The sequence below is a fragment of the Stegostoma tigrinum genome, chromosome 26 (assembly GCF_030684315.1).
Source record: "Stegostoma tigrinum isolate sSteTig4 chromosome 26, sSteTig4.hap1, whole genome shotgun sequence".
In the NCBI taxonomy this organism is placed as follows: Eukaryota; Metazoa; Chordata; class Chondrichthyes; order Orectolobiformes; family Stegostomatidae; genus Stegostoma; species Stegostoma tigrinum.
Window position 1 is genome coordinate 2170562 of NC_081379.1, and position 12715 is coordinate 2183276.

Here is a 12715-nt window from a genome sequence, read left to right on the forward strand (position 1 = left end):
TTCAGCTTTATTTTTCTTGTGATTGTACAACATAAGTAATTCATTTGCATTCTAACTTGATGTATTTAAGTTTGTAATACATATCTGGATTACGGTACCCAGTGTCACAGAGTTGTGCTTTATCATGTAACTTGAAAAGTATTCTAAGATTAGTTTGATTTCACAGTTTATCCCTGCTTGCCATTTTCTGTTCATTAGCCAATCCTCTATCAGTGCTGATATGTACCCCCAGTTCCATGATTCATTACCTTGCGTATTAATCTTTTGTGTGGTACCTTATTGAATGCTTTATGCTTGCCTCATGCTGACTTCAATTTAACCTTACTAGTTAGTTTCTAAAATGTTTTAATGTTAGTTTGTTGAAATGTTTGTTCTTCGTCAAAAGCCATAATGACTGTCTCATCATATTGTGATTTTCTAAATGCATTGTTATGATTTCCTTAATATTAAATTCAGCATTTTCCAAAAGGCTGACGAGGGGGGAAACTACCCTGTTTTCTCTGCACCTCTTCTCTTAAGTGATGATGTTACATTTACTAGCTTGCGTCCCTACTCAGAAACTTTTGGCATTGAACTAACAGCACCGAACTGTATTAACAGTCATCACCTGGTAAAACCTGATTGGCACAATGCAGGTGAAGTCTACCACTCTGAAAGTGAATGTGCCTATCATACAACTGATGGGATTTGGAAAAATTGAAGTTGCTGGCAGGAATTTTTCAGAGGTGGTATTCTTGAAACTCCATACCTTCAACACGTAGAATTAAGAAATGTGCTGTATTAATATGGCACCTTTTAGGATCTTGATGTGCCAGAGACATTGAAGTTGAAGTGCAGTCATTCTCCAAAGAAAACATGGTAACCAGTTCGTGCACGGCATGGTCTCATCAATAGCAACATGAAAGTGATCAGATGATCACTTTTACTGATTGAGGTAAATACTAACCAGGACATAATGGAGAATAGTTCAGACATATGGTGAGATGGGTATGAAGCTGGAGGCAGGTGAGCCCAGAACTAAACAATCCTGCCTGTCATGCTGATTACCTGGAATGGTCCAGACGTGCAGCCAAGTTTCAGGGGGCAAAGCAGAATCCAGAACAACTTCCACTGTCAATGGTGGGGAGCTGGTTGAGCCAGTTAAGCAGCCTATTATGGCCACCTCTTCCACGCTGATTGGAAGGTAGGTAATCTGTAGTACTGAAACGTGGTCCCTAAAAGGAAGCAGCCTCACTGCGGCAGCCTCCAGGACCACCACTCCAATTGCTTTTAAAACTCTTTCTCCCCCTTCCCCCCAAAACAGAGAAAATCTCTTCTGAATGCTTTTATTACTTCCTTTTCTCTAACCACTGCAGTCCCATATCAGGCAATTGTTCCAGGTGCAGTACTGCATTATGTCCCTCTTTTGATAGTAGTGTTAATATTCTGAAAATCCAGCCTGCGAAATTGTGTTATTTCTGTGAGCAATGAACAAGAACACGGTGCGTTAAAGCGGATAGACTTGTAATTTCTGTGTAATTGACTTTCCTGCATTCTTAGCACAACGTCTTGCTGAGCAGAAATGCTGTCCAGGCTTATCCTAAAATATTAGTTTTCATGCATCTATTTGACAAGTTTCAGGGCATAGAGCATGATTGCAGGATAATCACTTATTTTTTCATGCATTTTACCCTTAGCCTATCATGTTAACCTGTTTTAAAAGTTATTCCATTGCTAAAGAAATTCTGGCTGCTAAAGTTGTCGATGCTCGAACCGTCCTGTAGTCAAGTTTTATTTGTTAATAATTGATCACTTCACTGCTAATTAACTACTTAATAGAGCAGTTAGCGTTTTTTAAAACACATGCCAACAATGTTAAAAGATTTCTAGAATATTGCTAGCTAGTTTTTAAGAACACAGGAATAGCCCATCAAATTTTAGTTAATAACGAGCTGAGAAAAGGAGTTAAGTCTTTGATGTATATGTTAATCTGACATCAAACATTGGATAGTTCAACATTGTTGGGAAGCTATGATAGGAAGCCAGAGCTTTGACTATTATAGTATGCTTAGCTAGGAAGGAAAAACACAAAGCACAACAGATCTGATTTGGAGAATATTCTAAAAATCAGTTTTGTTGCCTGTAGGTTGCCAATGAAATTTCTCAGAAAATTGCCTCTGCAACAGAAGCCGATATTATTCAGCATATTTCAACAAAAAATGCAAGATCTTCAAAAGATAAAGAGAAGAAGAAAGAGAAGAAGCACAGGAAGAAATCTCGCTCTCGATCTCGGTCACGCCCCAGATACCGATTGAGGTCAAGGTCAAGGTCAGCATCGAGATCAAGATCGAGGTCACGGTCAAAAGCAAAACACTCTCTGCCCAGCGCTTATAGAAGTGTCAGGCACTCAAGGTTTGTTAATCATGTTGGATATTCTATCCCAGGCTTAAAAATATATCTGCAGTACAGCATATTTGTTTGTCTGAAGCATTTGTCTGTTCATTGAATGACATTATCGAATGGCAGTGACAGGTAGGTAGAGATTCTCTGGTCCATTCTGCCTGTCCTACGTAATTGCAATTCCCTGTATGCCACAATATCTACATCCTCAACTCTGTCAAATCCAACTGATCATCTGGCAGAGGTGAAACATAGGACCAAGGTCACCGTGGGGAGAAAGATCAGTGGGATTCCTCCCTGGCCCATTTATGTGATCAAACGTAAATAGGGAGATCACTCTGGCGTTGATAAATTACCTACTTTCTTGTAAGACAAACTGTTTGCCCTAGGCAGAAATATACCCACGGAACTTAAAAGATCCTTGACAGATTGTGTCTAGAAATCTTTTTTTTTCTTCACTAGATTCAGTGACTTTGCATCCACAGCCTGCTGTTGTAGAGATTTCCACAGGTTCACCAATATCTTGAGTAACAAAAACAATTATTTTCATCCCAGTCCTGGATGGATGGATAAATCAATTCCAGGTCTTGCTTGGAGGAGTTCTTGCAGTTGAGGTTCATCATGTGACAGGAATGGATTCACTATTCTTTGGGGAGATTGTGGCATAGTGGTAATATCAATGGACTAGTCAGAGGCAGATATTCTGAGGGCATGAGTTAGAATCTCATTATAGCAGATGTTGAAATTTAAATTCATTTTTTAGAAATCTGTAGTTTAATGAAAACCTAATCGTAACCATGTAACTACTTCCAATTGTACTGAAAAACCTACCTGATTTGCAGGTGTCCCTTAGGAAAGGAACTCCGCCAATCTTATTTGGTCTGTCTTACATGTAACTCCAGTCCCACAGCAGTGTGGTACTCTTAACTGTCCTCTGCTCAATAAGTGTTGACCTAGCCAATGACTCGCACATCCCAGAAAGAATCTCTTGACATGCAGGTATGCTTCACAAAGCTGTGGCTACAGCTTCACGTTTCTACCACTGGATGGAGGTTCATAGACTCCAGAAGCATAGTTCCCCATATCTGCAACATCACTGAGGCTACCTTTGTACTGGTTTCCTTTGGACGATATCATGGGAGATACAGTAACATTGTCAAACTTACAGTGATAGTAGGAACTGCAGATGCTTTAGAACCTGAGGTAACAAGGTGTAGAGCTGGTTGAACACAACAGGCCTAGACCCGAAACATCAGCCTTGCTGCTCCTCTGATGCTTCTTGGCCTGCTGTGTTCATCCAGCTCTACACCTTGTTAAGTCAAACTTACAATTGTTTTCTTGTAGCTTTCACAGCTACTCTGCCAACCCCGTTTTTTTCCGTTTTGATGCTGGTACTAAGCAGATGAGAATGAGCAAGAATGTGTGCTGCCAATTTTGAAGTACTTTTTTTGTGTTGCATCTAGAAAATGTTTCCAACTCAATCAATTCTACAAGAACAGCAACGAGATTAGGCCATTCATCCCCCTGAGGCTGTGCCAGCATTGTTAGATCATGGGTGATCTGGAACTAACTGCCTTGTTTCGTATCCCTTCATGCATAACAAAAACTGTTGTGAAATTTTCAAACTAACCTTGTCCTGGCTCTTTGGGTGAGAATGATCAAATTTCCATTAACTACTCTTTGCCTAAAATGCTGCCTCTTGATGTCTTCCCTCAGCCATTTACCCTCACTTTCTTCCCCTTGTCTAAATTACAGCTATAATTTCTATAATTTAGACTGTTTAGGATTTTTCCTCTAACATTAGGTGTAAAATATTTAAAAATTAAATTAAATTCCCTGGGTAACTTGCTTCTCTCTTCCTTTGGCCTTTTTTAAAGCAGCTGGAAGAGGTTACCTGAAGCTGATAATTTAGTATTATTGTCTACTCATGTGGTACGTTTAAGTGGGTAGCAATTTGAACTAAAGTATGGAACTCTACTTATTTAGGATGTTTATTGGATCTGGTGATTCATTCTTCATATATGAATTGCAATAAAGTCTTATTTTGTGTTGTCTTAGTAACGTAACTTTTTTGATTTAATATACTCCCATTTTGTAATGCAAAAACAAGTATTTGCGCTTATACAGCCCACCTTCAACAGAGAAGCATCACAATGCCTCGGTATACTAGGGGAAAGAAATGGTAAACCAAAGAAGACATTGAGAAGAGTAAAATCAGTCAAATACCTATGTAGCTTTAGTCAGCTATAATCTTTCTTTGCTGTAGATCAAGATCACCTCATGAAAGAAGAGTTCAGACTTCAGAGAGACGGCGGGATGAGAGAGAGAGAGACCGAAATGTCCCCAGTGCCTATCGAGTTGGTAACAGCTCAGATCTAAGTAGCAGAAGAAGATCGCGGTATGTTTTACCACATTTGCAAAATCTCATAGATCCTTTTTAGTCCTTAAGTGGTGTGAAATCTATGGTGTTGAGACCTTTGTTGTTCAACAAAATCATTGGAAATTTATACCCTTTTCCATTTAAGACAGGTATTCACTGAACCATAATTCTGTTGTTTACTTGGATAACTCTTTCACTTTTTATAATTGTTTTGGATGTGATTCATAATCTAATGGAAACATTTGCTGTTTCAGGCATTAGTTCTATTATAATTGTTACCTCAACTCAGTTCATTAAACAAGTAGTTTTAATCATGTTACTCCTGCCACAGCAGATGAAAGAATTTGAATTCAAAAAAAGAAATCTATAATTATGAGTCTGACAATGACCACGAATCCATTGTTGATTGTTGAAAAACCCCATCTGGTTCACTAATGTCCTTCAGGGAAGGAAACTGCCACCCTTACCTGGTCTGGTCTGCATGTGACCCCAGATACACAACAAGGTGGTTGTCTCATAATTGCCCTCTGGGCAATAAATGCTGCTGAGCCAGTGACGCCCATATCCCATGAATAAATAAAGAAATAAATCAGATTGGCAGGGCTTTTCCTTATCCTTTCTGAGAGTGCTTTTAGCTTGTCAGATGGGGATAAAGTCAAGCTTGTTTTGATTAACATTAACAATTGCAAATATTCACATTTGCCTTATAGGAATGCTTGCACCCAAAAGGTTATTGGCTTGGGGAACTGATTAAAACTTGGGAATTGGTTAGAAATTAACAGAAGGATGGAACACATTGTAAAATATTGGAGGACAGATGTGGACATGATATTATTGCGGGTGCTGTTGGAATCACATTCCTTAATGTTAAAAGTTTGGATCCAGAAGCTGAATGCATGTGGTCATATTTAGTGATCGGTGATGTCTAGCTAAATGAGTAAAATAAATCTGAACTGGCAGCTTGGAAGCTGTAATAAGAGTTGAGCAATATCTCTGGTGAGATCGACATTGCTGATTGTCATATTGCAGGAGCACCTCCTAATATTCAGTTCAAATCAGCTTCTTATGTCAATCAGTGCAGTGGTTTGTGAGCTGTCACTAGGCACAAAATCTGGTTTCTCATGAAAACACAACAGTTGCATTAAAATAAAGCAAAATACTACAGATGCTGGAGATCTGAAGCAAACGCAAGCGTGATATTGGAGAATCCCAGCAGGTCTGGCAGCATCTGAAGAGGGGTTACTGGAATCGAAACATTAACTCTGTTTTTCTCAATGAAGAGGCTGCCAGACCTGCTAAGTTTTTCCAGCAGTTTCTCTGTTTTTTTTGTGACAGTTGCATTATTGCCTTTCAGGAAAGGAGAGCTGCCATTCCTCACTTCTTTTGGCTTGCATATGACTCAGTTTCTAAATTGATCCCTGACGCTCTTGGGTTAACTAAGGATGAGATTAGATGCCTTTCAGTGATTACATGTAACAACGTTTCTGCAAATAAGCCCAACAGTGGGCATTGTGCGTGTATTATTCATCTCTCCGTAATGTTTAAATCTCCAAGGGGCAGAATGACCTCCTTCAGTGCTGTAATTATTCTGAGAACCTCCTGGACTGAAATAAGAGTTAGAACATTAAACTACATAATCAAAGACTGGGGTTGCCATTTTCAAATTGTCCAGTGATATGGTCAGGTGATACATAGCATACTCTGCAGTTCTCTTCACCTGTGCGGAACAGACACTTTATATCCTGAAATGTAGTGCTAATGTCATTGGATTTGCATTTCAGAGGTGCACGCCAATGCTTTGAGACTTAGCTTCAAATCCCGCTGTGACAAGTGCAGAATTTAAATTGATGAATCTAGACTTGAAATCAAGCATCGAATAGTGAGCATGCAACAGTCTTCAATGGTTGCTTTTTTTTAAAAAAGAAAACCCATCTGGTTCATTGTCCCTAAGGAAAGGAAATCTGCTGTGATCTGGTTCATGACTCCAGATTCACAGAGTTACCATAGTCCCCAGGACCATAGGGCTGCCCTACTGTTAAAGCAATGTGACGCGGTAAGTTTAACCTGAGGATTACCACACCTCAGGCAAGGCATGAGTTTGAGAAGACTGAACCTTCACAGTGACCTTGGCCAGTATAGGATTTGAACCCATGTTGTTAGTGTCACTCTGCATCACTAACGAGCTGTCCAGCCAACTGAGCTAACCAACCCCCACAACTGTATGGTTGACCCTTAACTTCCCTATAAAATGAGCTAGAAAGCCAGTTGGTTCAAGGACAGTTAAGAATAAGCAACATTGCCATTAATGCTCCATCCCATGGATGAATGAAGGGCTTGAGCTACTTGATGAGTATGTTTTCCTCCAAAAGGTTTCTTTAAATAGGCTGACATATTGGAAGTAACATTAATAGGGGCTGCAAAGCAATTTTATCTAGTTCCTTCTAGATTACAAATTTTAAGTTTATTCCCCTTTTTCAGCGGGGGATAAGCAAGGTATTTTCTTACCAGCTTTCACGATATGTCGTAAGTTTGAGTGTCCAAGCTGTGTATTTTCCAATTTTACCAAGACTGACTGGGGAGATGACTAGAAATGAGGGAATGAGTGGCAGTTGTTGGGTGTTTCAGATGTATTATACAATATGCCAGAGCTGTTGGAATTTAATATTCTTTTCCCGTACTTCATAACGTCTATGTATAGAAGCTATTTCGTTCATCATACATGTGAAAGGGGAATAATGTTCTTACCTGTTTTGTTATAAAGCCATTGAAAATTTTAAAATCTAGATGTAGATACTAACTTCACAGTTTCATTTAATCAGCTTTCCATCTTAAAACAAAATTATGAAGACCTTGGATAGATGTTTCTACCAAGGTTTATGCTTTTATCAGTTTAAATTTGCATAGATGTTTCTGACAGACCCTTGTCAATTAGCCTCATTATTTATTTCAAAAAGAAGCTATATTGAAGAACTTGTAAATTGCTTCAGGTTTTTGCATAGCATCCAGTAGAGTTTTAAAAAAAAGTGATTGAACTGGGCATAAGAAACATTATTATGATTGCATCAAGTTTCAAATTTTAAATAGAATGAAATTCTTATTTTAGCTTTGCTTGGTCAATAAAAGGCTAAGCACAAATCTTTCTAATGCATTAAATGAAAAGTTAGTTAAGCAGAAGTCTAAGCTTACCTGGTAGTTGATTAAATGGATGGATAATTTTAATCATAATGTGCATCTTTCAACTTTCTAAATTATCTTTTGAAAAGTGTTTAACAGTTAACATTAATTCGATTTATTCTGAAATGATCTTGAAGCCTTCGGTAGTTGTGATCATTTTATTTTCTATTTTGTTCTTTATACGTTCAGCTGAGTTACATTCAGTTAACTCGTATGTCATTGGACCGTAAAGCCTTAAGAGTAGAGGTAGACCATTCAGGCATTACACCATGCTCAGTGTGGTCATGGTTGATCAACAACCCAACCTCAGCAACCCTCTGAGAGAAGAAATTCCTCCTCGCCTTTGTCTTAAATGTGCAATCCCTTGTTCTCAGATTATGCCTTCTGGTCCTCAACTCTGCCATACAGGAAAACAACCTTTCCCCATCTACCTTGTCAAGTGCCCAAAGAATCCTGTATGTTTCAATAAGGTTGTCTCTCATTTTTTTAAATTCTAACGAGTATAGGCCCAACCTATTCAACTTTTCTTCAAAAGATAGCCCCCCCACATACCCGATATCAATGTAGCGAACCTTCCATGGACTGTCACCAATGCCAGTTCCTTAGATAAGGGAACCAGAAGTGTTCAGCGTTCCAGCTATGCTTGTATAGTTCTAACAAAACCTTCCTACTTTTTAGTCACTCCCTTTTGAAGTAAAGGTTAACATTCCATTGTTAATAATGCCAATACAGTTAGCCTTGTAAATTGTTTGGTCTGATCTTTCAGGCAGCTCAATATCCTGGACAGTCCTTTCTTTGAAATGGAAATAAATGCTAGTCATACTTAAATCCCAAGACCGAACAAAAGTAAGAACATCTTGGAATAAAATATCTGAAATAAAAACTGAAAATGTTAGACATGTTCGGGTCAGGCAACATTTGTAGGAAGTAAATCAGAGTTAACATTTCAGGTTGACAACCTTGTAACAAAATGTGAAGAAGTTAAAGGTTTAGCAGTTTATAAACAAGTACAAAACTAGGGAAAAGGGAAATGGAGAAGGAAAGATCAATGGAGAAGGGCTGTGTTTGGATGGAAGGCAGGAGTAATTCAGTTTGAAGAATGACAGTGGTGGTACAAGAGTTTAGTTGCACTTCTGTAGAGGATTCTTCGTTAATGTCCTTTTTCACTGTCTGATAGTATTGAGTTAAACCCTATACTATGAATTTGGGCTCGTTATTAGATTGAATAAGTTTGCTTTGTGTTATGTGAGAGAGGCTGACCAGGAATTTTTGGTTCTGTTACTTCTGAATTAATTTGATTCAGGTGGCGGGAGCAGTGGAAAGAATACCTTGTACTTGTATAGCACCTTCATGGCTTCAGGATATTTTCAGTGCTGCGCAATAAATAGCCTTTGAAGGGTAGTCACTGTTGTAACGTATGAAAATATGTCCAGACTGATGTGCAGCAAGTTTCCAAAAATAATGTTTGTTAAGTAACTCGTAAAGTGACTGATTTGGTCATTTGGTTGCGTGTACCCACAGTTTTTAGCCTCTCCACTATAGGTGACCGAAGACACAGCTTCTAATGCCACAAACCTCTGAATCCTCTCCCTCTGTACAAAGAGATTTAAGCCTGTCTGAGGATTTAAGTGGGAGTTCAGGTGTTTTCGTTCTTATGAGATGTGAAGCAGTGTCTCAGTCCTACCCTGAACTATTTGCATAAATTATGTGTGCATGTCTCTGCAATGGGATTTGAACCCGTAATATTTAAATTCAAGAGGTGAGAATAATATCATTCAGCTATGGCTAAAATCAAACTTGCAGTTTCTTCCCTCCTGGTTACCTAGTGTTGAGAATAGCTGAGAGCACTTTTTCTGATCCATAACCTATGATCACATACTCTACGTACACACTGGATTTTCGTGACTGCAATAGTAGACATCAGAGCTGGTGTTTTTGATAGCCTTTGTTAGTCGTGGTGAGGATTCACACGAGCAGTCTGGAGGGTTGATCAGATAATTAAATCACCTTTCAGGAGGAAGGAGATGAAATTTGTAGAACTTAACGTGCTCACTACAAGAGCATGTTTGGTGAGTAGAATTGCACATTGTGTGGAAAATATCTTAGTTATTTATTTCCCAAGATGGTTTTTATTTATATACTTTATGCAGAGGCCATGTTAATTAAAAGAAATGCTATACTCATGTTTTCAAAAATATGACTCATTTAGGTCTCCATATGAAAAGAAGAAGAAAAAAAGTTCAAAATCTCATCCCAAGTTAAAAGGAAAAGCTTTACGTTCACGCTCACGATCTTTATCACCAAAAAAGTCAAGTGTGAAATCTTCAGCCAGAAGTTCAGCGCATTCAAACAGTTTGTCTCCAGCAGAGAGCAGAGATTCCAGTCAGGATCATTCAAGGTAACACATTCTCCACATCCTTAAATACATAAGTTGGCATTTTAAGTAAACTTTGTCATGTAGGTTAGACTTTGGAAATACAGTGGCTGAATAATTTATCAGCAATATGTACAAAAGTTTATCCTAGTCATTTTCAAACTTTCTAAAGCTACTGGAGCAACTTTGCTGCTAGTAACATTCAGATCAGCAGGCCAAGCATGCTGTAGTTGTGTGGAATATATACATAGACCTAGCCATCTCTGATCTTTCCAGGTTATGCCTACTACATGTATCTGTTGAAACTTACAACTAATTCATCCCCTAATTAGCTAATGTATATGCCTTTACATCACTCTTGTGAAAAATGAAATGTTTTTCTAAAGCTCCTTACTGTTAATCTCATTGTACAGAGTATATTATAATCTGTAATAATAGAGAAAAACAATGAGAACAAGAGTCATTTAGATACCATACAGGAGTCCTGTTGGTGATGTACCCGTGTTAATCTACATTATACTTGGAGCTGTACGATGAAATTTTATCAGACTAGAAGTCGCTTCTATTCAGAATTCACTTCAATCAGAAAAAAAAGTTGGTCTAGCATTTAGTCATTCCCTTGTTTTATTTGAGTTAGTTTTATTGATCTAGCGCTTCACAAAAATAACTGAAGTTAAGAAGGTCATCATAAAATAACAGGATTTTGTAACAGATGTCTGAACTTAGGACTTTTTGTGTTTAAGTTCATTGGTTGAATTCTGCATCATTTTTGGTTCGTTTGGCTTTGGTTAGTTAAGTCTAAGAACCTTTGTAATTAGTCAGTTGTCAGGTCCTATTTAATGCCCAAAAGCTGGCCAATAAATGGTACAGCCTTTGAACATTAAAGTGTTCCTAAAGGTACATAGTCTACTTTAGGATGAGCAGCAAATATTATAATTTAATAATCATAGAACATTTCAACAAGAAATTAGCTATTTACTCTAATATGTTCACGCTTTTGTTTTTCACCATATGATTCACCAGTCTAATCCCATTTTCTATCTCGCTTCCCGTACACGTCAGTATTGCCCTTTGTCAAGAAACTGTTTCGTTCCAAGCGAAGTAATTTGTACCTCAACAAGCAGTTGCAGAAGAGAAATCTACATTCAAACTTTAATCTGTGGAATCCTTTTACTTTACTTTTAAAATTGTTTGTGCTTAGCATAGACTTTTAAGTTATGGCTTTGTTAGTGACTTGTTGACCAGCATCCTAAGACGTTGGAGCAGAAATCAGGCTGTTCAGCCCATTGTGTCAGCTGTGCCATTTAATCATGGCTGAAAGGTTTCTCCACCCCATTCTCCCACTTTCTCCCTCTAACCTGAGGTCTCCTTGACAATTGTGAACCTATCTATCTCTGTCTTAAACATACTCAATGGCTACCACAGGCTTCTGTAGCAATGAATTCCATAGATTGACCACTCTCTGGCTGAAAAAGTTTCTCCTCATACCATTTCTAAAGGGCCTTCCCTTTACTCTAAAGCTGCGCCCTCAGATCCTTGTCTCTCCTGCTAACGGAAATATCTTATCAACTTTCACTCTGTCCAGGCCGTTACGGTATTCTGTAAGTTTCAATTAGATACCCCCTCATCCTTCTAAATTCCATCAAGTATAGACTCAGAGTCCTCAAATGTTCCTCATATGTTAAGCATTATTATTGTTGGACTGTTAAATCCAGAGACCCAGGTAACGTTCTGGGGACCCAGGTTCCAATCCTGCTATGGCAGATGATGAAATTTGAATTCAGTAAAATATCTGGTGTTGAGTCAAATGATGAGCATGAATCCATTATTGATTGTCAGGAAAAACCCATCTGGTTCACTAATGTCCTTTCAGAAAGGAAACTGCCACCCCTACGTGGTCTGGCTTACATGTGACTCCAGACCTATAGCAATGTGGTTGAGTGTCAACAGCCCTCTGGGCAGTTAGGGATGGGCAATAAATGCTGCCTCGCCAGTGATGCCCTCATCCTGTTAATGAATAAAGGAAAAAACACCTTCCATTCCTGGGATCACCCTCTCCTGAAGTATGGGCCACACAATTACACTCAATACTCTAAAACATATTGATAAACATGGTGGATATTTGTTCCGATTTGCTATAAAAATTTAAGCACCATAATCTGTTTCTCTGTGAGTAAAAGATTTGTAAATACAAGTTTTTGTTCCTGATATTTATGTTGAGTTTGGTTGAGAAATTAGCTTTTGGCTTGCTCTTCAATGGTGTAGATTCCAGTTCCAACAGGTTGACTAATGGAGGCAGAATAAAACTGGTAAGTTTACTATTCAACAAAAACATACAAATACAAATGCATAGATATGTAAGATGTGTCATGAAATAATAGAAGAGGGACAGAGATTGATAAGGAAGC

The 12715-nt window shown here is 38.3% G+C and overlaps 1 protein-coding gene across 6 annotated transcripts in view; it reads left to right on the forward strand.

Annotated features, from left to right (window-relative positions):
- Positions 1-12715, forward strand: part of sfswap (splicing factor SWAP) — a 111434-nt gene that overhangs the window by 76514 nt on the left and 22205 nt on the right. For all 6 annotated transcript variants that reach the window (XR_007249967.2, XM_048556183.2, XM_048556185.2 and 3 more), the window contains 3 exons: positions 2126-2391; positions 4646-4777; positions 10143-10331. Coding sequence is in view for 5 of the 6 variants with exons in the window: in XM_048556183.2 (XP_048412140.1) it covers positions 2126-2391; positions 4646-4777; positions 10143-10331 (587 nt within the window). In the remaining variant the exon portion in view is untranslated. The remainder of the gene's footprint in view (positions 1-2125; positions 2392-4645; positions 4778-10142; positions 10332-12715) is intronic.